Source organism: Cornus florida, unplaced genomic scaffold (genome assembly GCF_030987335.1).
Source record: "Cornus florida cultivar Cherokee Brave unplaced genomic scaffold, ASM3098733v1 CherokeeBrave_3.0.0_Hap2_Chr10, whole genome shotgun sequence".
NCBI classification, from domain to species: Eukaryota; Viridiplantae; Streptophyta; class Magnoliopsida; order Cornales; family Cornaceae; genus Cornus; species Cornus florida.
Window position 1 is genome coordinate 79,035,215 of NW_026775580.1, and position 26,240 is coordinate 79,061,454.

The window sequence follows — 26,240 nt, forward strand, 5'->3', positions numbered from 1 at the left end:
TCTCCTGTTTCTTAGTAAGATTTTACCATTGCACCAAACAATAACGTCTTTTGTTGCCCTCAGACTCCTACTAGCACTCTCCTGTTTCTCCGTGAGCTTTTATCATTACACCAAACAATGACGCCTTTTTTCTGCCAAGAAACAAAAACATAAAAACAAACGACGACCGCCATGCATGACGAGCCGGTGACAAATTGACCATGGCCTTGAGTAGAACAAGTTTCTAAGAATTGTGGCTAGTATAACTCGATTAGTCTCTAGCTTAAGAAACATGTTAGAAAGTATGATTTTAATTCTTCCTTTTAATGTGTGATGCTTTACATGATATTTACCATTTCTTGGTATTGCCCGTTTATACATCATTACAACTACATGAAATATAGATATATATTAGTTTGGAAGAAGTATGCCACATTAATACTAATTAGGCTTTAGGGAATATCCATGAATGGCCATGGAAGTGTTGAAAAATGATCTATTAACCAGTTACTTGATTGGACCATCCTCTCCGGTGAAATAATAGTCTGGTTCCATCAAATTAAGGAAGCACCCTACAAAAAAAATGTAATGAATTTCAGCATGTTTCACGACTGTTTTTTTTAGGGTTGCACCACTTACTTGATGTAAGAGGATTTTGTTCCGTTAATATACATTTTATGGAAAGGTTTTTAATAAGATTCAACCTACTGTCCAAAGAGAAGTAAGGTTTACAGGGCCCAAAAAGTAGTGAGACCCCTGCTTGGCCCAAAAAGGGTTTTTATGTATGACTTCCGGACCGATCATGGGGTACACATGGCCCAATTCCATGCTATGTGTCCCCAAAAAAACGAAAAATATACATGAAATATTATAGAGCCTTTTTGAAAGGTAATGTGCAATTTATCCAACAGGTAAATATTTACCGGAAAAAGGAAAAGAAATCCAAACAAAAATTAAAATTACCGGCACCAGACACAATTATTGGATGTCCCATGAAAATAAAATTACTTGATTGTGATTCACATGGTATTTGTACACAGGTTGGTTTGACTTTGACACAATAAACACTAGGAAGACAATAATAAAAAATATGAATAATTGAATTCCTTGAAGAAGCTGGACTAGAATGATCTTATTCTAAACAAGTGTGATGAGAAGAAACAGACATTTAAACGCCATGAAGAACAAAGTTGTGTGTGAATTTGAGTTCATTTTCCCTGGTTGACTCATCTCAGAAGCTATGAATTTGAGTTCAATTTCCCTGGTTGCCCAGAAAGCCCCTTTGGGTACAAGAAGCAACCATTCAACAAGCTGGCTTGCACATTATTGTGGCAAAATCATGTGATTCACTTTTCCTTTCGTTCTACTTTTTCAATTGTAGCTGTTAACCAAATGTTGTTAAGTTGAAATATGTCACATGTATTATCTCACCTGAAAGCTCTTAACAATGCTTATGGAACCGAAGCAGGAACCGTTGTTGGAACTCGGAGAACTTGTTTCAGCAAGCGTGCCGCTAAACGCTGAGTGATTCCACCAATTACACGCCCCCCAAGGCTGCGTGCCTCAGGTTCTTGCAGGACCTGTACATGCATAGTTCCCGAATCAGCTTGATTAATGAATTACAAACAAGTCCACTACCTTAGGTTATTTCAACAACAAATGCCTTGAATACCCTCTTCAATAATATAAGCAGTTCTAGTCTAGCATTTTTTTTTTATATATATAAAAGGATTCAGAACCTAAAGAACATGTCATCATGCTCTGGATACTGTCTTCAACCAAGATGCTTCTGTAGGAATCCAATAAGTCTTCCATCCTTGGGGCCTATTTACAGGCTTTAGAAGACCGTAAGGGCCAGTTTGGTAGAATGGAAATGAAAGGAAAAGAATAGAATGGTAATGGAAGGAAATAACAAAAAAAAAAAAAATGTGTTTGGTAGGAAATGTTGGATGGAAAGGAAAGGAAATGAAAGGAAAGGGAAGGAAAGACTAATATTTTAAATGAAACTTTGTTAATACCAAATTTGCCCTTATATTTTTAAAAAAAAAACTCTATAAAAAAGGGTATGTTTGTCAATTCATTACAATAGTTTCCTTTCATTTCTTTCCCCAAACATGATTATTATCTTTTCTTTTATTAATCAACCAGACACGACAAACAATTAACACTGTCCTCTCATTTCTTTTCTTTTCCCTTCTAACTAATGTTATCATTTCTTTTCTTTTCTACTGTACCAAGCATATCCTAAATCTAAATGAAATACTAAAATCACCAGAAAAAGAAAACATCCTTAGGCAATATGGCCACCTATAATTCGAAGTTAGAATCCCTAGACCCTTGAAAATAATTTAGAAATAAATTTTTTTTTTTTTTTTTTAAAAAAAACAGCAAGATCATTTAAGATTTCCCAATACCACATTATCTACTAAAACTGAAAAACTTTTATGGCATATTATTCTTGGATCCCACATCAAATAGGATGGCACATCAAGATAGTAGGTGTAACAGGTGGGTGCTTCGCAATCAACCGGCTAACAGTAGACTACTACAACCACAAAATATACATTATTGAGAGAAGGTGCGAGGTTAGAAGTTTGAGTTTAATCCAATATATGTGGCGACCTATGTGGGCGGGTGTGCATGGGCGAGTGCGAGGCACTGACAGACTACCACACTGGGCAAGCTATAGGTGTACAATCCCACATCGTTTGGGTGTGGAAAAGGCAAGTGCTATATGTAGATTCAACACCCTTTTATGACACAAAGCCGTAATGGTCGTTAATCTGTTAGAACTCCGGAGTTAAGCGTGCTTAACCTGGAGTAATACCAGAATGGGTGACCTCCTGGGAAGTCTCCCGTTTGGGGGAGCCAAAAGCGAACAAGTGTCTGGGTAGGGTGAGGGTTGTTACAATACAAACTTGGCAACCTGAAATTCTTATCAAGTTCTGTTGAGTTCAATCAATGGTGTTTCATGGTGAGATGATGCAAGGAGAGGCACAACATAAGGCTAAATTCATGAAAGGTAAGGCAGCTTCTTATTTACGTAGGAGCTATAAATAAACAAGCCCTTATTTATTGTTTCCTATATATTTTTAGCAAGTATATATACAGAAATGATCACTTGCTCACCAGTCACAGATGAGCAAGAGATTTATCGACACCAAGCATGGCGTTGTATATGATTTGTTATGTTGTTTTTGGTAATTACCTTTTTTTTACCCTTGAATCATATCCAACGGTTACCCTGTTTGGTGTGGAGAAAATTTTTTGTTTACCGGAGAGCAGGAAATCATTACTCTATATATATATCTATATATATATATATATAAAACAAAAAAACTTAAAAAAGAGAAGATAAAAGTAAGAAAAAATAACTCCACGGATAATATACGGGCCAACTTCAGTGTCCTATAATCCTGAAGTAAAATAGTCTCGCGCTCCTAGAATCATATAAATTTTACTCGTATATTAAAGCTGATAAGGAAGGATGATGATGATGATAACTGATAAGCATGAAGTTGAGAAATAAGTGTAGAGCAAGTTTGTTAGTTTGCTGAGTAAAATAATCAACATACATGATATCCACTTGAAACTGGAATAATAATAAATAAATTAAAGAACAAAGAAATTAGAGGTTGATTCTCACCTGCAAAATGGGCTGCAAAAGTGCAGGATCAAAATTCTCTGAGGTTCGCAGAAGCCCCCAAATCCTAAACACTTGCTCTTTAAGCTGCATCATGCTTTCTCGTTCAGCATCACTCATTGTAAGAGGCCCACTAAGAGGCCCACTTGTATTGGCATTGAAAATAAGAGTCCTCATAAGATCAGGCATGGAGTTGTAAGAATCAATCATTGAGCCCAGAATAACAGCTTCAGTAACACTGATAGCTTCTTTAATAACTAAAACCCTGAGCTCTTCACCTTCTGGACCCAACAACAGCTTCAGGACAGGTTGTAAAGCATCATTTGCAGAAAAATCTCTATCTTTTTTACCCTGAACAAGCAGGTTTTCAAGTCTATTCCATCTGTGTCAAAGGAGCATTTTAGTTCATCCAACTGGACTAAAAAGGAACATATCACTTAATTCAAGGTGAAGAAAAATAAAAGCAAGACATTAGTAAAATACATGCCTGAACCTCCCATCCTTGAAAAGCAACTCAATCAGAGCATCTCTCAGATATGGATTTGGATCTGTTAGAAGTCTTTTAGCAAAATATGGATATGAAGCAGCCAGGACCTTAAATTCAGGATCAGCATACAGGGCTAAACCTTCTAGTACGGTAAGCGACCTCAATATTAATGCATAATAAGCTGGGACTGCAAGCATTTTGCCAAAATAGCACTGTTAGAAGTATTTATATATTTAGACAGCCATAGTGTTGTGGTTATGAAGAAAACTTTTGCCTCCGCATTCAATAAAACGTGGGGCTTTGCCTAAGTTTGCCAATGGCACCTATGGATTAAACAGCACCAGGTGACAATAAGGCTAAAGGTCATTGATAAATAGACACAGTAGCAGCTCACCATTAAAAGGATATTGATATAGAACAGCACCCAAACCGTCAACTATTGTTTTAAAGTTGAGTTCGCTCACAGTAGAATTAAGTGCATCATCAAAGAAGTTCCGAAGTGCTGGTACAATTGGAGAAACATCTACATCAGGTGCCAAAAAATCTAGAGCATAGTAGTCACGAGCCATAGCTTCATAATCCCGATTAACCATGTGAACAACATGACCAATGATGGCAAATCTTGCTTCTTCTGGAGTCTCACTCATCATCCCAAAATCAAGAAAAGCAAGCTTTCCCTCGGGTGTTGCCAGGAGATTACCAGGATGAGGATCTGCATGAAAATATCCATACTCAAGCAGCTGTCTGAGACTGCACTGAATACCCGTGTTCACCAAATCCAAAACTTTCAACCCTTGTCTCTCAATTGCATCTTGCTCATTTAATTTGACACCTTCAACCCAATCCATTGTCAATACTTTCCCACTAGTGTAATCCCAGAAGATATCTGGGACAAGGACATCTTGTTTGTCAGCATACAACTTTTTAAACCTCCTTGCATTCTGACCCTCCTGCATAGACCTGTCAAAATTAACATTCAAACCCAGAGAAATCTTGTACAAAAATGAAACAATCAAAGCTTTAGTTTCTTCTATTTCACACAGGTCACAGACGAACAAGCCTTCCTAAAATCAGATATACATGGGAAAAGAAAATGAGCCAACATGCATGCTTATGATGAAAATGGTGAAAATTTTGATGGGGAAACTAACCTGCACATAGTTGAGCTCTTGATAAACTCTGCGAGCAAATTCATCAATAAGAGCAACAACATCACTGGAAATAATGTCAACATATTTATTTATGATGAATCCTAGACCCCTTATCAGGAAAAAGTCAAGTCCTATAGCTTCTTCAATGCCAGGGCGTTGCACCTTCACAGCTACAATCTGGCCCGATAATTTTAGCCGAGCTTTGTAAACTTGGCCTAGACTGGCCGCAGCAATTGGAGATGGGGATATTGATGAGTAGATGGAGTCAAGTGGGATTCCCAACTCTCTCTCAATGCATGAAAATGCCTCTGCGTCTGGAAACGTTGGCAAAGCATCCTGCCCAATCATAAAATAGCAGTGAGGGTTGTCTTTGCATCTAACTTCTACTTATCACAACTACACTTCAAAGCATTGACGGCTATATCTCACAAAAAAAAAAAAAAAAAAAAAAAAAACAGCAAATTATACTAAAAAAAGCGTCAACCATGACTTACATCATTTGTGCCCATAAAAAAAAATTTGAAATCATAAAGCAACATGACTCACACAACTTAATGTGATTTTGTAGAATTTTCTAGTTTTGGTGAACAGTAACACCCTAATACCAGTACAAGAGTGACCAACCAAACCAATAGATACTCCTGTTAAAATCCCGAATATTACGCAGCCTTCAATACTGAGTACATAATAATTAGGGTTAATTTCACCTAGACCCCCTGAGGTTGGCGCATATTTCACCTAGATGGAGATTTGGTTTTTAGCGACCACTTAGACTCCAATTTGTTTTTTGGACTCTGACACAAGGGAATTGACCCATTTACCCTTAAATTTTTAATACAATTTAATACCAAAAAATTTATAATTTTAAAAGGCAAAACTACCCCTGACATTGTACACCTAATGACATTGTACACAAAAAAACCCAAAATAGGCGAACCAAACGGCAAACACAAACCTACACTCTCCTCTGCATCTAACACCCAACACCCTTATCTCCGAACCAAACCTAGCCTCCGCCGCCGTTCCATCTCGCCATCTACCTTAATGATGTAGCTTCCGCCCGTACGAGGAGGTTTCGCCGCTGTTCTGAAATCTCAGTGATTCTCCTACAGAGGCCGCCCATACGAGAGATCCTCTTTGCCGAAGCTCCTGAGTAGATTCTTGTGACCATTTTTTAAGGCGAAACCAAGTAATTCACTGTGGTAGATCAAACCCTAATTTTCAGAGGCCGTTCATTGAAGAACCTTAATTTCAGGTACGATCCTAATCAAACCCTATGTTTCTGTCTCGCTGTTCCCCTCTTATATTGTAGATACTATTTAGAGAGAGAAGAGAGAGAGAAAGGGGTCTTGTCATGGCAGCTTACTGCTCATGTCTCTGCAAAAAACAGCAGAGAGTCACTGAATTCGAGTTAAGTGCGTTTACAATTTACTGGGACTTCAATGTCTCACCATTTCGATTCTTTTCTATATATATATATATATTTGATTTTTTTTTTTTGTCTTGTGAGTTCTCTGATTCTGCATTTCATTTCATTTTTGTTGTGTGTTATTCAAGTTTGAAATGGCATATGACATATTGCATGATGTTGATGAGGTGATAGAAGTAGTGGTGAGGCAAGAAGAGAATGTTAGTGAAGAGGTCAGTGAAGAAGAAAATGTCGGTGAAGAGATGAGTGAAGAAGAGAACAGTGCGAGTGATGTTGGTGGATCTGAGTATACTTTTTGTGATAGTGATGATGAAGATTGGACTGGTGTTCATGAAGGAGTTGAGAATTTGGGAGATCATAATCTTCAAAACATTGGCTTGGAAAATGAAATTCCAGATGTGAGCAGTGATGGGTTATCTAATTACAGTGAGAATCAAGATTTGACCGGAAAAAGTGAGGATGAAATAGAGAGTAATGTAACGAAAGGGAAAGGAAAAAAGCAAACAAGGACCGTGGATTATTTATATAAATCATTGAAGGGGAAGTTGTTCAAATATGCTGAAGGGGGAAAAATTGAATTTGAGAAGGGCCATATTTTTTATGACATCCGCCATTTCAGAGAGGTTTTGGTGGAGTATTCAGTCCAAAAAGGTTTTAACCTTGCTAGGGAAAAAAATGAGACCGGTAGAATTACTTGTCACTGTGCCAACCAAGGCTGCAGTTGGAGAATTCATGCAACTATATTGGCTGATCAGTTGACATATAAGGTGACGTCTGTAGGCCCAGAGCACACTTGCATCAGAATAAGTAAGCTCAAGAGTGTGACTGCACCTTTTATAGCAAAAAAGCTTATGGAGAAGTTTAAAAGGAATCCTGAAATTAGTGTCAAAGATGTGAAAGAAGAAGTTAGAGAAAAACTTCTTGCAATTGTAAGTACTAGTGCTTGTTGGAGGGCTAGAAATATAGCAAGAGATCAGATTCTAGGGAACCATTCTACTTCATATAAAAAGCTTTGGAAATATGCAGCTGAGGTAGTTAAAACTAATCCTGGGAGTTTAATTTTTATAAAACCAAGTATAGATGACCCTACCAAGTTCAAGAGACTTTTTTTTTTTTATCATTTGCAGCATGTCAAAATGGTTTTATTAATGGTTGCAGACCATTTATTGGTATTGCTGGTTGTTTTTTGAAGGGGCCATTTGGGGGTATTTTGATGAGTGCAATAGGACTTGATGGGAATAATGGATTATATCCATTTGCAGTAGCTGTAGTTGAGTCTGAAACTAAAGACAGTTGGAAATGGTTTCTGGATCACTTGCATAAATTCCTAGGTGATACAACAACAACTAATATACCATGGACTTTTATGTCAGTTGGTCAAAAGGGCATTTTAACTGCTCTCTCTGAAATTTTTCCACAAGCAATAACTAGGAGATGTTGCAGGCATATATATGCTAACTTTAGGACATGGTGGCCAGGTGTGAAGTACAAGAAACTATTCTGGGAAGCTGTAAATGCATATAATGAAGAAGATTTCAAAATTGCAATGAGACAGATTGAGTCAATTAGTCAGGATGCCTCAATTTGGTTGATGGAGCATCCTTTGGAGACATGGACAAGACACAAATTTGATGATAGGGTGAAATGTGACTATGTCACCAATAATCATGTGGAGTCATTTAATTCTTGGCTTGGGAATGTTAGAGCAAAACCAATCACTGCTGTTTTTGAATGTATAAGAACAAAGGTGATGTCCAAATTCAACAAAAGGTTTCGAAGGACAGTAGATTGGACAACCACTGTAGTGCCAAAAATTAAGAAAAGATTAAACTCCAATATATCCAAAGCTGGTACATGTGAATTGCCATGGCCCGCTGAAGGAGTGTATGAGGTAACTGATAATGCAAAACTGAAGAGTTATATTGTTATGCTTGGGGAGAGGACTTGTTGTTGTAGGGAATGGCAGGTGAGTGGAGTTCCTTGTATGCATGCATGTGCAGCCATTACTACCACAAGGGTGGATATTGAGAAGTTATGTTCAGATTTCTACAATAAGGATACATATACAAAGACTTACACTCCTTTCATCCACCCCATGCACGATGAAAGTATGTGGACTGAGGTTGACAAACCTGAATTGGATCCACCAAAACTCAAAAGACCCTGTGGTAGACCAAGAGTGTCAAGGAAGAGGGAGGATGGTGAAGCAGAAGCAAAGAAAAGGTCAACTATTGTGCAGTGCAGTGTATGTGGACATTTTGGACACAACAAGAGGGGATGTCAAAAGGCTCCTACTGCAAAACAGGCAAGAGCAGCAGCTTTAGGCCCATCATCATCATCAGCAACAGCAGGCCCAAGAGTAGGAGGAAGAAGACATCCACCAAAAAGATCAAAAAGGAATAGAGCAGTAACAGCAGCAACACAAGGCTCTAAGGTACTAAATTCATTGAATAAAGATTTCTTCATTTCAATTTTTTTTTTCTCTTTTTTTTTTTTTTCACATTTCAATAAAGATTTCTTCATTTCAATTTTCATATTAGGCTTCCGGTAGGGCAGCAGCAACAAGAGCAACTCAAGCCACATCAACACAAGGCTCTCAGGTATGTAATTCATTTATTGATCCTAATAACAACAAAACACAAAGCTCTCAGGAATATAATTGTATTGTAATAAATATTTTTTGTTTCATTTCAGCCTTCATGTTGTACCAGCAGGAAGTAGGAGCTTAACACCATTGAGATGGAATGAATTTGATGGCATTTTCTATTTGTGGCAGTTATTTAGTACATTAAGTTTGGTATTTGGTATTTTTGATATTCTGTACTTTAAGTTGGGAGTGTATTGATGTATTTTGAGACTTTATGTTGGGAATGTATTGATATATTTTGAGACTTTAACAGGTATTGATATATTTTGGGAATGTAACAGGTTTTAAAATTTTGCAATCCTCTAACAGGTTCTGATTTAGAGGTTTAAAAAAAAATTTGCAGTAGCAGTATATGCAATTGGATTGTATCAGCATCTGATTTTGCAATCCTCTAACAGGTTCTGATTTAGAGGTTTAAAAAAAAATCTGCAGCAGCAGTACATGCAATTGGACTGTATCAGCATCTGATTTTTAGAGGCTTAAAAAAATTACAATTCTTTTACAGGTTTTAAATTTAAATTAAAATTTGTTGACTAATTGCTTTACATGATTGTAACAGTTGCTTTAAAGGCTTTTTAAAAAAAGAAACAGGCTTTTTTTTTTAACAGGTGTTTTACATGTTAATATTCAAGTAATTAAGAATGAAATAGGACTGAAAATTTTGAAATTCACTTTTTTGGCAATTAATAAATTAAGAAAGAAATAAGAGTGAAAATTTTGAAATTTAGTTTTTTATTAGCAATGGTCATTGTCGAGAAAAAAATAATTTATAGCAGAGGCAACTGTGGTAAGCTCATTTGGGGGTATTTTTGTCATGAAAAACTTGAAGGGTATTTTTGTCATGAAAATTTTGAAATACACTTTTTTTAAGTCAACATATGGTCAAAAGGGTAGAATTGTCATTTTATACCTAAAAAGTACTACAAATTGACATTTGGGGTGTAAGTGAAATACAAACTCACAAATTGGGGTCTAAGTGGTCGTTAAAAACCAAATCTTCATCTAGGTGATATATGCACCAACCTCAGGGGGTCTAGGTGAAATTAACCCTAATAATTAATACCTAATGTGGTGCCTATGAACATATTACCAACATAAATGCATTGGCTGCAGATCCTTAGGCTCCATTTGGTTAGATGGAAATAGCAAATAAGTTAAGGAAATGGAACAAAAAATAAATAAAACGGAAAATTTTGAGGGAAAGTAAACTTTCTGTAACCACCAAACTTCCAAAAAAAATTCCCGCAAAAACACAATAAAATTTTGATTTCTTGAGCAATTGTTATGAATTTACTGTAATACCCATTCTTTTCTTGTAAGTTTCATACATTCCAAACCATGAACTGGTAACTTTTCATTATTTTCTTGAAAAAAATTAACGCCAATCAAATGTATCTTAGAAAAATTATTTTCCTTTCATTTATTTCACTTTCTTTAACTTTCACTTCCATTGTTAATTTTCATTTAACCAAACAGACCCTTGAGCAGCGTCACTTTTATCCCAGTCACATAGAAACAGCTGGTGTTGAACTACCAGAAGTCACTAAGCAATGAAGCATGGGTATTTCTATTATCCTCATCATATTCGTATCGGATGTCGACCCTTCTTGGATGCTCGTGGATATGCGTTGGTAATTGTTAAGTGTATTCATAATTTGACAATAATTTTTTTCTTTTATTTTGAACATGTACTCGGGACTTCTCAAATACTTTGGGAGACATTTGTCTGCCATGTCTTGGACACATCTCGAGCACGTATCGAATACTTCTCACTTGTTTGACACATATCATAGTTTAATTGTTAGAAAAAAGTTGTCACAATGATTTCAAATACTTGGACTTTCTTATAGAGAATAACTGAGATAAAGTAGAATACATCATCTTTAATTTAGTCCAAAAAGCATGTCAGTACAACCATCTATCTCAGCTTTTTCATGTAATTTTAATATAAAGTTAGGAATACTAAAATACGTGACAAATTCACAGAGTTAAATGTTTGTCATATACGGAGTATCTTTTATTGAACTGGAAATAAACAAATGCTATTCGCAATATATGTATACTGTATATAATATGATAAACAATTAATTTTTAAAAATTTATCCGTAGCAAGCTACAAAATATAATTTTTCTTAAAAATATGTGACAAATTCATAGACTTAATTGTTTATCATATATCTTTTATTGAACTGGAAATAAACGAATATTAGTCGCAATATATGTATATTGTATATAATATGATAAACAATTATTTTTTAAAATTTATCAATAACAAGATACAAAATATAATTTTTCTTAATATGTATAGGCGTGCGACAAATACATGCACGTATACATTATCATAACCTTGCTCTATCCGTATTCTGATTTATTTATTTAATTCATATCATGTCATTTCCGTAAATCATATCCATATTCATACTTCATAAAAAACTAAGTAAATGGCAGCAGACAACTTTTAAGGAGCAAAGAGAAGAACTAATTCACCTGGACTTGCTGCTTTGCCCCATTCACAGAACTTGTCCCTAGTAAAAGAGGCAAGATGCAAGCTGCAAAACCTATAGTCCTAGACCATACTATAGAAATCTTGAGACAACCAAGAACATAGTAGCCAATATGAAGCATTCCCCATGAAATGCTTATGTGCTAAGATGATCCTCGTGAGTAAGGGACTGAACCAGCGAACCAATACAAGTGTCAACTAATTATTTCCCCTTTTTCCATCTACAGCATCTTTCAATTGCCAACTGCAAACCTATCTAGTCATGTACCTCATCTCAATCTCAAGTTAAATAATGTTCAATGAGCTTTCAGTGTTGGCATTTGAGCCAACTTGGTCAAGCTTTTCATCTGTTGTACCTCGAGTTCTTGCATTTTGGCCATCATAAACCACAAGCATTTTACATTATAAATGGTACAATTTGATTATAGATGTCAGCAACAAACAGACGCATAAATTTTCAGGAGCTAACTAGGTGCAATAATGTGGTGTTTGCAACATAACAGTTGTCCCCAACTACTAAGCAAATGTTCTACAAATATTCGGAGTCATAAAATATATATTGATTGTTTTATGGATTAGTGCATTATTTTCAATAAGCCATTCTAACTCTATATCTGTTGTTGCGACAAACGCCCCGAACCAAGAACAAATCAAGAAGCAAGAAGAAAAGTAAACCTGGCACACACAAAGAACACAAAGATTTACATGGTTAGGCATCACCGTACAGCCATGATGAAGAACGTGGAAAATTTTTCAGTTTCCTGCGGTTTTCACTATTCTCCTATGTCCCACGACTCCCACTCCAAATCCTATTTGCCCTTGTATACTAGTCCTAAACCATAGTTGTTAAAGGCGCGCCTAGGCTCCAAAAAAGCCCCAGGCTCGTCAAGGCTCAGCTAGAGCGCCTCAACCACTACAGGCGAGGCCCCTGCAATAAGGCTCACATAAAGCCCTCAGGCTCACGCTTTTTAGTAGGCTCCAGGCTCAAAAAAGGCGCGCCTTGTATTTTTTAATCATTTATTTGTATCATTTTCTTGTTTACTTAATGACTACTAAATTAAAAGGTTCTATATCATATATTGTATTGTTTTAAACTTATGAAATATTTGACAAAATTCATAAATTTATGGTTCACTACTTACATTAACTACAATTAGTGCTTGATTATGAATATATATAATATTATATGTTTAAATATGTATTACTTTATACTCGTGCCCTACTTCGATCAGGCTCGCGCCTTATACTGTGCCTTGCGCTTAGGCTCCAGAAGGCCTTTGGCGCCTTCATGCGCCTTGAGCCTTTAACAACTATGTCCTAAACAGAGTCCAAGACCTGCAAGAGAACGGGTCAAAAAGTTCTCATGCTGCAAGAAATGGGCAAGGGGCACTGCATCGACACCCGAGTGTAGTGTAAATTGGGTAAGGGGTTCTTGGCACCATTTAGGAGAAGCACTGGTAAACAAGCTAATCCAAAAAAATTAACAACTTGGACTAATATAACATTTAAAGATAGGGAGCGAGCATTAGGAAGAAGATACCTGAAGTTCAGCAAGCTCCTCGAGGTACTCCGGTGGACAGAGGTCCGGCCTGGTCGACAACCCCTGTCCTATTTTAACAAAAGTAGGTCCCAGCCTCGTGAAGATCTTCCTCAGCTCAATTGCACGCACTCTCTTGTTCTGATCGATCTGCTTATTCAGCTGATCTAACCACAGCTTAAAGCCAAACGAACCCAACCCGAAAAATACTTCCAAAGTCCTCATCAACACCTATCAAAAAACACAACGATACACAATTCATCCAAAAGCGCAAGTTCTATATCAACATCAATTACTCTACTCATCAGAATTTGTTCATTTCTTTACCTTGATGGGTCGAGAGCCGTACTTTAGGGCAAGCAATTCAGGGCTATAGACGGAGGCATTGACGGCACGCGCCATTGCTTTGGCCTCGGCTTGCATATCGTTGGCTCGATTTCTTGAAGAAAGAAGAGCGGAGTCTCCTGCGAGAACCGGCACGGCATTGTTGCCGTTAGGGCCTTCTCTGATGGCCGGAACGGGTGGTCGAGGTCTGGCCTCCACCAGAGCTGCTCGCGGTCTGTGTCTTACTCTTCTTCTCCCATTACAAGAATGGGTTGTCCTAGAAATGGTTATCGAACCGGTTGTTGAAGCTAGTGCCAGAGAATTCATGGCTTCCAACACAGAGATATAATGGAGAGTGGGTGAAGGAAAGAGAAGAAAAAAAAGGAATTTGGGGGAAGGAAGAGAGCGTTTTCTCCTTCTCTCGTATTTTTGTTTTTTTTTTTTTTATGTACTTATTATTACATATTTTTATGTACAGTGTATAATATCTGGCTCATAATGCAAAATGGACCTTTCGATACTTTCGTACACGAAACAAGATTGATGGATTCTCGCACTCCACGACCGTGTCATATAACATAATGTGAATACATGTTCTTGTCCTAAATAACGGATTGAGGGGATGTATTATAATTTTTATATCATTTTACGAGTGGACGGAAACGGAAGAAAATAAATAATAGGGCAGCATGTTTAGCGTTTTGTTTTAATGCGAAATAAAATAAATATTTTATTATATAATTATTTGAATAATTTTCAAAATTATGCTTCAAAACGTAAATTTATTATAATATTTTTTAAAACAAAAACATAAAAACACGTTAGATTAAAAAATATTACAAATTTAAAAAATAAAATATTAATTTTAAAATGTTATTTAAAAGTTTTTTATTTTTTTTAACTATTCATCTTTACCGTACTTGTTGTTTCAATGTCGAAACATGTAAAAATACTAAATTAATGTTTTAATTTTTTGCAAATATTCATGAAATATTTCAGCATTATGCAAAACAAAATATTTTTTATCAACTGTGTTTTTTTTTTACTTTTCACTGCTACAGTACCATACAAAAAATAAAAATACCAAAAACAAAACGCGTACCAAACACCGTCTTAGTAATTAACTCTTTTGCTTAATTCTTTTAGTAAATTATAAATTTATTAAATCTTATTCTTTCATTTCTTTCTATCCTTTTCGAACACAAATTAAAATTAATATAATATTTTCATTAATTTATTACATTATCAATTTTTTTTCTTCTATAGTAGTCCGTATACCAAACACGATAAAAGTAGTGTTAGTTGTTTTTGCCCCTTTCATGATATTTTTGTTCTGAAAATAGAATTGACCCCATCAAATGTTCACCAACTACTTTGGGAAATTTAATGCTAGAGAAGTGAAAGCTGTTGAGGTACAAATTCAATAGGAAATCGACAAGGGTGCCAAAAAAAAAAAAAAAAGAAAAAAAAAGGGTGATATAAAAATTATATTTAAAAAAAATAAAATAAGAACTTTTCTGCTGTAAAAAGTGAAGGATTATTAATCCGGACAAGGCAAAATAAACTAGGCAAAGCTCATATTCTTGCGCTGTGGTGCTGCACCATGTTAGACGAATCTCATAAATTACACGTGTGAAACGCGTGTGTACAATTTGGTACAAATTAAACTGTCATTTTAGCTCAGTTCTTAAATTGGGATTGTTAATTTATGGTTCTAATTTTAATTCCAAGTCTATTAAAATTGAACTGTAAACTATAATATTAATAAATAATAATATAACACATATCACATCGATTAAACCAAAAACGAGTTTGAGGATTTTGGATGCAGATAAGGGCATTTGATATAAATTTGATAGCAACCTAAATTAATAAAAATTAATAGAGTGGTGCAGGTAAGCACATGTGACATAAATTTGATACCAATACTCAAACATATAAAGTTTGAGTTACTTTGATTATGGAATTTCAATTTAGGACATTTCTTTAAATGAATACTAGACATTTTGTTTTTAAAAGAGAACTATTAAACCAGATCGAATAGGCCTTACATTATTCAATTTCATATCAGTTTCAATTCTGATTATAATTTTTTACAAGCAATTGGAATCGAATTAATTTTTATTTAACCTTAAACCGAAATGTATACTATCTATTCCTAAAATTTGTCAATTCGAGTATTATTATAATTTAACTTCTCTAAAAATTAAACACAAAACTTCCTGTGATAAAAAATTACAATCAATCAACTCAAAATTATTATATGATCTCAGGACCATGAGTCCATTTCAATCATATATTGACATATAAGTGTGAAAAAAAATATATAAAAAAAAATATATATATTAAATTTAAAATAAAACTAACACATTTATTTAGCCGGCACATGATTTGACAAGAACCATTCAAGACTAGCAACTAGCTTATGGGTTATTTGATTAGATTGTCACATTCACATCCAAATGGATCCGGGTTGAAAGAAAAAAGAAAAATTTGGGCTTGATTGTCAACCCTGCCAATAGCCGCAATTTTTAGTAAGCGCTTTTCCGCGTTGCATGACGGTTACAAGTTGAATTTATGATCTGAAGTTTCAAAGAAAGAACCAAATTCAATTGAATGAAAACTTTGGTTTTTGTGGAGCCCACGCGAAATTTCATAAATATTGCTCTTATAAAGCATTTCAGTACATGTCTCTTTCTATATATATATTTCTCTAGTCATCTCTCTAAATTCAATCGACTATTGTAGTATTTTGATAAGAAAGTTAACCAAATTTTTCTACAAACGGAGAAAACAAACCCCTCCTCTTCTCTTCAAGCTTCAGGTTTGGGTGTTGAGAAAAAAAACAGAGATTTGTGTTTTGGGTTAGCCCCTGGAAACCATCCATGTGAAAAGGTACCCAGAAAGGAGCCTTTTTAACCGTTTGAAGAATATATATAGACATAGAGATGCAGAAAAGGCGCGCAGCTTCAGCTGGAGGCTTATTTTTCATGATCAAGGTAGTCTTCTTTTGAAAATATATTTAATTTCCTTATTGAATTCTCTATTCTTGATAATCTGAAACGCTTTATTTATTTTTATTATACTTCATATAATCATGCAATTGAATCATAATTTAACTATTGCCTCTAATGGTTTGCACATGTAGTTCAGGGACTTTACTTTATCTATCCATTTTTGTACCAAAATTAAGAGCTTGTGTTGGAGTAATTACCTATAAGCAATCCAAACTATGAGCCTGTCTCTTATTAATCCATTCCTATTTACATAATAGTGATTGGATTATAACAATGAATCTTAAACCAGATAAGTTGCTTCGTGTATGTTTGGGAGCACCAAATCGGGCGTCTTGGATTTGGAATCGGAGGAAATTCAGTTTAAACTTGCTTGATTTGGTGCTCCCAAACGCAACATAAGAACATTTAGAGTGCTAATTAGTTGTGGAAATTTGATTGATGGTAATTACTGGTGATTTGAGGTTGTGTCATGGTGATTTTTTTTTTCTGTGTTTTTCTGTGTGTGGGAACTGCAGAATGTTTGTTGCTTTGATTCGTCCTCATCAGACACAGGGAAAGGGCAAAGTAAGTCTTCCAACAAGAAAGTGGCTCATGGATTCCACTTGGTGGAAGGGCAGTCTGGTCATGACATGGAGGACTACCATGTTGCTGAATACAGAAATAAGAAGGGCCGGGTGCTTGGACTCTTTGCGATATATGATGGTCACCTTGGTGACAGTGTTCCAAGTTATTTAAAGGATAATCTTTTCAACAACATACTTGATGAGGTATATCTCCATAATTGGATATTTCTTTCTTTTTTTTTTTTTTTCGTTGTCAATTAATTATTGGGATATGTTAGTTTATCTCCACTTCTATCATGCTTAGTTTCTTACCTTTCACACAGTCAGTCACAAGCTTAGAGAGTGGGGGATGATTGTAGTAGGTGGGCGATTAATATGCAACATTTAGTCATACCTCATCAGTATGAAACTCGAAATCTTTTAGTTAGGTAAATTTCCTAAGCGGAAAGCATGCGAAATTTGACTATAGTATACCTTAAAAGTGGCACACTGCCTAGTTCGTGGATATATATACTAGGCAGGATGTAAATCATACTTCGTTTTGTTGATAAGTGAAGAATTTATAAACAAAATGCAATTGAGGGGGTGAAACCTATGATATGCATAGTATACATGAACTTCGGCTCAGCTCCTTTTGCATAACTTAAATCTTCAATGAAAAGACTGAAGAATCTAGAGATTTCCGAAATTCAATATTAACTGGTTTAACTAAACACTGGTCCTCCGCTTTTTTTAAAACACCCATAAGGGAGAGAAGTCCAACCTGCCAAGCCTTGAACCACATAAGCCAATGTGCAAGTTGAATTTGTGGCTTAGAGTTCCTACTATAATGAATGGACCAATTTGAGGGATACTAGTTAGAAAAGCAGGTGTTTTAGAAAGAGGGTGACATGTAATAGCAAACACATGGTTTATCAGTAACTATTACTTTTATCTTCAGAATAGACGTGTAATTATAAGAAAATGAATAAAATTTTGCATTTTATTAGTGGCAGTGGTCCACAAATAGATCAATAATAGAAAGTGTGGTTGGAAAAGTAGAATCTACGCCTTTTAATTATGTTTGTTGTAAATAATGTAATTATGTTTTGATATAGATACTTACGCATTGCCATCTGTACACCCCGGCTTTTCAAATCGTATTAAATTTAGTTCTGTGTTTTTGTTGGAGCTTGATGTATATCATGTATTCATGTATCCACCACATCTACATTTTTTTCACATTTGTTTGTGTAATTTTGAACTTTTTTTTGTTTGGTATGTCTATTACCTTACACATTGCCTCTCCACATGGAAGATGTGGCTACAGGTGAGAGAGGCTGTAAGAGCTTGATATACGTTGTTGGGCTCATTCCTCACAATTTAAGCTTGATGGCAATTGATAGTCTTAATACATTTAACACTGACCCACCCACCATAGATTTTTATTATTTTTTATTTTTATCTCTCAAAAGTTGTTCTGTTTAATCAACCACAATCAAATGTCCGTTTATTATTTTAATACAGCCAAATTTCTGGAAAGATCCAGAGGCAGCAATAAGGAATGCATACTGCTCCACTGATAAATTTATTCTGGAGAACTCTATGCAATTAGGGCCCGGTGGCTCAACAGCTGTAACTGCAATTGTTGTTGATGGCAAAGATCTATGGGTGGCGAATATTGGTGATTCCAGAGCTGTAGTATCTGAGAGGGGCTCTGCCAAGCAACTTACTGTGGACCATGAACCACGCACTGAACGAAGAAGGATTGAAAAGCAGGGTGGCTTTGTCACTAAACTTCCTGGTAAACATATTTATCTTACAATGCTACTACACTTAAATGATATTCTTTGTGGAGATTTTAGCTGACAATGCCTCTGAAGTGTGTAAATTTGCAAGTCAACCCAAATACAGATAGCGAGTGGGTATTTGCATAAACTTGATATGATTTCAATGCCAAATTGGATTTGGAGTGGGATCGTAAAGTTTTAATAGATGCTTCTTGTAATGAAAATTGATCTCTTATTTCAGGAGATGTGCCTCGGGTTAATGGTCAACTTGCAGTTGCACGTGCTTTTGGAGATCAAAGCCTTAAAGCACATTTAAGTTCAGACCCTGATGTACGACATATACCAATTGACTCGACTATAGAGTTCATTATATTGGCAAGCGATGGCTTATGGAAGGTCAGTTGTTACACCATCTTAGTGATGGGCACTCTTATTCCTTTTCTCATTCAATTTCTTTCTCAATTATTGTGCTAGATTCCTTGTTTTTACGTTCAAGAATGATTACTTTTTGCTCGGAATTTCTAAGCTAAACTAATTTTTCTTTTTGCTCAGAATTTCTAAGCTAAACTAATTTTTTTATTCTAGCTATATTACTGACTATTTCTTTGCATTATTAATATATATATATATATATATATATTCATATTGTGACTTTCTTTTCGTCTTATAAATTCGATATTGATTTTGACACTCTTCAACAACTCTTTTGTGGTGTTTTGCCTACAATGCTGTCAGGTTATAACCCCTCCCATATATACCATGTGTCCCAAATTCAATCTCTCTGATCAGCTAATGGTAGTTATATGATCTATAACTCATATTTGCATTCATAGAAAATTCAACGGATCTGTGATTTAGAGTTATGTGGGTGGGACTTGTGACGTAGAGTGCCATGTGGATGGGACTCATGATTTTAGAGGGCTGTGTGGATAGGGCTTGTGACTTGCAACTTCAAATCATGTATAGTTTTCATGTTATGTATGAACCAAAGACCAGAAGATTGCAAGTAATTTTACAATCTATGGTACTGTGTGGCTTCAAGATGTAATGACATACATGATAAGGTGCTTACCGGTGGTAAAATTTAAGAATTTTTTCTTATGTGGGCTAGAATAGATAATTACACTTGCTTGGTTAGTTACCATCTTCCCATTGAACGTACCAACAAAAATATATCAGAAGAGAGTAGAACCTTCCTATGATTACTACAAGAGAATTGTTAAAATTCTTACTTCTGTGACACTTTGTGGTTTTATATTATGCATTGCCAGGAACACAAGAGGAGCTTGTATTTCCTCATCAGCCAATGCCACAGGCATACAAATATCACAACGTTACTCATTCTGTTTCACTAAGCATTGGGCACTAAAAACTGAAACAAGTAACTGAAGAAGCCTTCTGTTTGTGGTTTTAGGCACTCGTCTTCTCTCCATTGTTATTTTGTAAATGGTGATAGTTTCGGTGCTTCTAGTTTGCATCGGTAGCCCTAGATGGATGAGTACAAGAATTTGGTTTCTTGATGGTTAAGTTGCTAAACCATTTTAATACACTGTGAAGTTCCGCATGTCTTCTAAAGATTGATTTATGCTGACTTGGGACCAAATATCAGTTCTCATATAAATTTCAAAGTATGAAAGATTGACTAATTATTGTATCTCGTAAAGTAATTCTCATATAAACACAGTATGTATGTATACATATATATGTGTGTAGAGTGTACAGGTGCGTCTTTATGAATATTTTGAAACCCCACTTTATCCATGTGTACAAATTAGCATTTATCTATTTATCCCCTTTATCCTTACAGCATATATGTATATATATAGGAGGCAGATGAAAAATGCATGTCCTTTCTGATCGATTCTCATATCTAATTATAGATTGCGGGCAAAAGAAAAAATTGCATTGGATTAAGCCCAAGTGCAATTTTGTTCCCTCTGCATGTAGTAACAGCTTGGACATGTTGGATTAGATAAAGATGTTGTATCATCTCATATGTAGGTTGAGAACTAATACTGAAATAATCGGTGTGCTCTGATGAGCAGGTGATGGCAAACCAAGAGGCAGTTGACATGGTGAAATCTATTAAAGATCCTCAGGCAGCGGCCAAACGTTTGACAACGGAAGCATTGGCGAGAAAGAGTAAAGACGATATTTCATGCATTGTGATCCGCTTTGGGTGATGCTTGGGTATAAATTGTGCACCATCACATCCACTTGAATCACCCTGCTTTCTTCTGGTTCCATTGGATGGTTCAGATGGTGATAATGTGACTCAAAGAGCTTTTATGTGGTTACATTTTTTCCTTGCAACAATAGTTATGTTGGTGTCAGTGTGATTCATATTTCTGTTTTAATAGGGGAAGAGAATATCTCATTAATCCATGACCGACCCCTTTAACTTGCATGTGCCCATACACAGTTTTTTCTTTTTCCTTTATTTATTTATTTATTTATTTTGTTCCTTTTTTTTTGTTTTTTTTTTTTTTTTTTTTTGGGTAGGTGAGGAGGGTGAGGTGAGATTAATGAGGTATTCCTTATTTTTACTGGACAGTAAAGGGTGAAGGAGAGAAAAATCATTTATATATGGTGTGTACATTAATGGACACAAATAAATTGAGGAGGAACATTCATTTAAATATTTGAGTTGTATATTCACTTTTTATTTTAGTCTTAAATTTGTAGTACTGTAATGTTTATTTTGTCACCCATCCAATCAGCAGGACATTTACCAAAGTGATTTATTTTGATTTCAATTGAATATATTATTCATTGGTGATAGTGTCGTACGTAGTATTTAACTTTTAAGTTGCGAAACCCTAGGTGCTCCATGATAAGTAAATTGTTATGCTAGCTACTCCTGGCGTAATATTTTTTAAATAATGTTAAAATTTTGAATGAAGTTGATTAGTTTTCAAGTGACTGTTGTAACAACATAATGGATCATAACTTCATGTCCTAGAACAAAATCAACAGCCCACTGGTGTATTTTTTTATTTAATTATGATAATCTATAAAGGTGAGATGAGAGTCATGAGACCAGAACTAATTGTTTATTGATACGCGATGACACAATTGCAATGGATACTTTCAAGCTTGGGACAATATTTGTCTACATTTCTAAAACAAGTATTGTCTGATGGTGCTCCAAAACACCAACATAAGAAAATTTTAGAAGCAAAATTAGAGACATGCAAAAATACATTAGAAGCATAAAGACTAATGATTAAGTCAAACAATTGAAGCCAAAACATTATTCAGAATAAACAGTCCACAAACCAACAAATTTTCAAACTGTTTTATTTTAGTTTTTTAAAAAATAAAAAAATTATTCTAAAACCAAATAAACCATAAATTGCACTAAACAGGGCCATGTTTATAGTTCAATCATGTATGTTTTGAGTTTTGACAATAGAGTGAATGCGGCGTAATGACAATTGACTATATATTTTTGAACTTGAACTGAATTTATACACAAAATACTACTACTTGTATTACAAATTATATATATATATATATTGTGAAGTGTTAACACTCGTCCCAAACATGTGCATATTATATAATCATATGAATTTATAAGAATACAAAACAAAAGAGAAACAAAAATGAAACTACAAATATATCATTGCTAAACAACCAGCCCTTAAAAGAGAGACACCAACAGATCATCACAAGAAAAACACACCATTATGTAGCAACTTGATTGCATCTAATCATAAAGAATTGTCAATTTTCAGTAGTAGGGAATAACTGGCGGAGGAGGAGATGCGTAGGAGACTCCTATAACTGGCGGTAGGGGCATGTTATCGGGTGGCGGTGGAGGCGGCGGTGACGGCGGCGGTGACGGCGGCGGCGGTGGTGGTGGTGATGAATATGAGTACTTGTTGGGTGGTGGGGTCTGAGTATGTGATGTTGGTGGGTGATGCCAATGTTGTGCAGGAGGTGGGGATGGCGGTGAATGGTGATAACTTGGTGGTGGTGGCATTTGGAAGGGCGAAGGCATAGAATGATGACTTGGTGGCGGTGGTGATCCTGGAACACCACATCCAGATGGAGGCGAAGGAGGGAGGGGATGCAACGGTGCTTGTGGCGGAAGTGGTGTTTGAGGTGGTGGAGCTGGGGTTCCTGTGGTGGGTGGAGAATGCTCTGCTGGTGGTGGAGCTGGAGATGTTGAATATGTTGGTGGAGGGGTGGGTCCTACATATTCGAAATGAGGTGGAGGTGGTGGCGGTGAGTGACTTTCATAAGCTGGCGTTGGAGTCTCGGCTCCCCATCCTGATGGTGGGGGCGGCGGAGAGTGACTGTGATAAGCGGGCGTTGGAGCTTCGGCTCCCCATTCTGATGGTGGCGGTGGTTTATGTTGATAAGTGGGCGGTGAGCTTCCAACTGCTGGCGGTGGCGGAGGTGGTGGTGGAAGATGCGTCTTTGGTGACACTTTTTCAGTAGGAGGTGGTGGTGGTGTCACATGTTTATAAGTAGGCGGTGAGTGCCAAACGGGTGGTGGGGGTGAATATGCAGGCTCCGAGGGGGTATGATGAAACGGCGGTGGCGGTGGCGGTGGCGGTGGAGGGAGATGAGTTCCTGGTGAAACTTTTTTAGTAGGTGGTGGCGGTGTCGGAAGAGATTGGGGTGGTAGCGGAGGCGACGGCTTTGACGGAGAAGGAGAAGGAGATGGAGATGGAGAAACTTGTGGAGTCGATGGTGGCGGTGGAGGGTGTGATTTAAAAGAAGGAGACGACTTTGAAGAAGGCGGAGGAGGCGCCTGAGACGACCTCCACGGCGTTGGTGGCCTATTCTTAACAGGAGGCCTCATCTTAGGCGGTGACAACGATGGCAATTTACCCGGTGATGACCCACCACCACCACTCGAACCACCGCATTTAAATTTCCGACAATCAACAGGTCTAGCAAGACTAGAAGCACATTCCATGACAGACCTCTGATTCGCCTTCCCGGAAATACAGTTCTTCACACCATCAACCACCTTTTTACCCAATCCACACACCGGAGCCTCACCGGTGAAGTAGTTATACGAATAAGTGAAGTTCTGTAATCTCGGAAGCAAGCAAACGCTGGCCGGTATAACACCGGTCAGCAAATTATGTGCAACATTCAACTGCTCCACACTCTTCATCTTCCCAATTTCGGGAACCAGTGGTCCCTGCAATCTGTTGAAGCTCACGTCCAAAACGGTCACCTTCTTCAATCTTCCAACCTCTGACGGAATACACCCAGTGAGATTATCATTCATGAGTATGATCTCGTTGAGTGTATTACCCATTTTGCCAATGCTGGACGGAATGCAGCCACCGAGGTTGTTGTTGGCGAAGACGAGGACGGACACCGGTGAGTTCCCGAGGTTCGCCGGAATTCCGAATCGGAATCTGTTGTCATTGAGGAAGATGGCGTCGAGGTCTTTGTCGAAGAGCTTGTTGGGTACAGAGCCTTCAAACTCATTGAATCGGAGGTCTAAGTACTTGAGGGAAGGCAGAGAGAGGACCACTTTGGGGAAATTCCCGACGAAGCGGTTGTTGCTGATGTCGAGCTCGTGGAGGAGCTTCATCCGCTTGAAGGTCTCCGGGACGACGCCGCAGAAGCGGTTGGAGTTGAGGTGGAAGAGGGCGAGGTCGGAGAGGAGGCCGAGCTCCGGAGGGAGGTATCCGGCGATGTCAGCGTGGTTAAGGTCAATGCCGGCAACAACTCTCATGGAGGCGTTGGAAGGAGACCGAGCACAGAATACTCCGCCGTAGGAGCAGACATTTGGGCCTACCCAGTTGGCGGTGAAGTTGAATGGATCTGAGAAAATGGAGGATTTCCATGCTTGGAGAGCAATGTAGGCTTGACGGATTCTTGGGTTTTCGAAGCTGAGCTTATCCGGATCAACATCGTCATCGTCCGCTGAACAGATCTGAAATGTAAATAAGAAGATGACAATGATGAAAATGAGAAAGAAGAAGCTCAAGCGATTAGGCATTCTCTGTTTCTCTTGTTTTGATTTAGAGACTCAGAGAGTTGTGTGTGCATATATATATATATGTGTGTCTATATATGTACATATCACATGGATTAGGGATGTTTGGAGTTGTTTCCAGCTTGTTTAATGATCCGAATGGACACTGCCCACACCTCTCTCTCTCCAATCCTTTTGTTTTATAGAGGGTCCAACAATATTTTGCTTTTCTTTATTCTTTTCTCCTATGGGTGAGAACAATCTAGTGTGACAAACAGGTGTGTTAGTTGAGAGAGGATGACTTTTTTGGTCCGTGCGATTTGATCAAAAGGTCGGATAGTGGGACCCAACTCAATGATTTAGGGTTTGCTTTTAAGTTGGAGAGAGGGGGTGACAGATGGGTCTCTGCAACTGGTCTGAGACGTGTCTTCCTGCAAGCTTTTATTTCTATATTTATTAGTACTATCTTTATAGTATCATTGTGTTGTGTATTGTACATTATTTAGTGTAATATAAATTGTGTGACAATGAATCTATGTATATATATCATTATTGACATGCCAGCACGTCTCGGGGAGGTTTCATTTTATTTTTGTTTTAATATGGTAATAAGGGGAAGACTATAAGGAGTGAAAAATGGCAGTCCAAAATTCAATGGAAGGGAAAGAAGAGTGCGAAAACCTATTGCACATTGACTTTAAGTTACTTAGAATATATTATGAGTTATTTATTATTAGACATGTAAACAAATATCAAAAATATATATATTTTATTTATTTTATTTTTTGTTATATGTCTTGATCGGAATTATTAGTTCCTGAACCATCTAAACATTTGTGAACATTATAACACAATTAACACTTTGTCCCACACTACGGCTTTGCTTTGAAATTTTCTCATATTTTGCGGAGACATCAATAGTTGAAGATGCAAGAAACTCCTTCTATTCTTTCTCTCTCTAGAATTCTTACACCTCAACCCGAATCAAGATCCTTCTCCTCTTCATTCCAACTCCTATTTATAGATACTTACCAGATATTTACAAGATATTTACAAGATATTTACTAATTGCTGGACCTGGGCCTATTCCTCAGTAAGCCCTGGTCACTCTTGATGGGCTTACTCCCGCTCGGCCCATATGGCAGTGTCTTTTTATGGGCTGACCCAGCTGTTCGGACTGAAGGTTGTGTTTTGCGAGTCGGACCTGGCCCATGTCATCCAGGGCCTCCTCAACTGCCCCC

At 36.8% G+C, this 26,240-nt stretch overlaps 3 protein-coding genes across 4 annotated transcripts; 1 reads left to right on the forward strand and 2 right to left on the reverse strand.

Moving 5' to 3' along the window:
- Window positions 1–284: 284 nt before the first annotated feature.
- LOC132278662 (protein ACTIVITY OF BC1 COMPLEX KINASE 3, chloroplastic) lies at window positions 285–14,150 on the reverse strand. 2 transcript variants are annotated; one of them, XM_059780507.1, is made up of 8 exons: window positions 13,704–14,150; window positions 13,380–13,607; window positions 5,261–5,596; window positions 4,504–5,059; window positions 4,110–4,296; window positions 3,626–4,004; window positions 1,411–1,559; window positions 285–551 (listed from the first exon to the last, which is right to left on the reverse strand). In XM_059780507.1, exons 1-7 carry the CDS (start codon window positions 14,025–14,027, stop codon window positions 1,431–1,433), a joined length of 2,139 nt encoding a protein of 712 aa, XP_059636490.1. In that variant the 5' UTR covers window positions 14,028–14,150; the 3' UTR covers window positions 285–551; window positions 1,411–1,430. The 2 variants fall into 2 exon arrangements, with proteins under 2 accessions (XP_059636490.1, XP_059636489.1); XM_059780506.1 differs by lacking the exon at window positions 285–551 and having other exon boundaries at window positions 958–1,559.
- A 2,244-nt stretch (window positions 14,151–16,394) lies between these two features.
- Window positions 16,395–21,701, forward strand: LOC132278664 (probable protein phosphatase 2C 44). The gene is made up of 5 exons (XM_059780508.1): window positions 16,395–16,699; window positions 17,233–17,484; window positions 18,787–19,063; window positions 19,291–19,445; window positions 21,095–21,701. The coding sequence occupies exons 1-5, from the start codon at window positions 16,649–16,651 to the stop codon at window positions 21,230–21,232; spliced, it is 873 nt and encodes a 290-aa protein (XP_059636491.1). The 5' UTR covers window positions 16,395–16,648; the 3' UTR covers window positions 21,233–21,701.
- Window positions 21,702–22,584: 883 nt separating this feature from the next.
- LOC132279396 (leucine-rich repeat extensin-like protein 4) lies at window positions 22,585–25,182 on the reverse strand. Its single transcript, XM_059781355.1, has one exon. It carries the CDS (start codon window positions 25,021–25,023, stop codon window positions 22,783–22,785), a length of 2,241 nt encoding a protein of 746 aa, XP_059637338.1. The 5' UTR covers window positions 25,024–25,182; the 3' UTR covers window positions 22,585–22,782.
- Between the last annotated feature and the right edge of the window lie 1,058 nt (window positions 25,183–26,240).

Bases quoted from the DNA above. Each gene is read 5' to 3' on its own strand.
- LOC132279396 (XM_059781355.1), bottom strand. From the start codon at position 25,023: ATGCCTAATCGCTTGAGCTTCTTCTTTCTCATTTTCATCATTGTCATC.
- LOC132278664 (XM_059780508.1), top strand. From the start codon at position 16,649: ATGCAGAAAAGGCGCGCAGCTTCAGCTGGAGGCTTATTTTTCATGATC. The intron at 17,485-18,786 runs GTATATCTCCAT...ATTTTAATACAG, and splicing joins TCAACAACATACTTGATGAG to CCAAATTTCTGGAAAGATCC. The intron at 19,446-21,094 runs GTCAGTTGTTAC...TCTGATGAGCAG, and splicing joins CAAGCGATGGCTTATGGAAG to GTGATGGCAAACCAAGAGGC.
- LOC132278662 (XM_059780507.1), bottom strand. From the start codon at position 14,027: ATGAATTCTCTGGCACTAGCTTCAACAACCGGTTCGATAACCATTTCT. The intron at 5,597-13,379 runs GTATCTTCTTCC...ATGATTGGGCAG, and splicing joins AGGAGCTTGCTGAACTTCAG to GATGCTTTGCCAACGTTTCC. The intron at 5,060-5,260 runs GTTAGTTTCCCC...AGGTCTATGCAG, and splicing joins AAGAGCTCAACTATGTGCAG to GAGGGTCAGAATGCAAGGAG.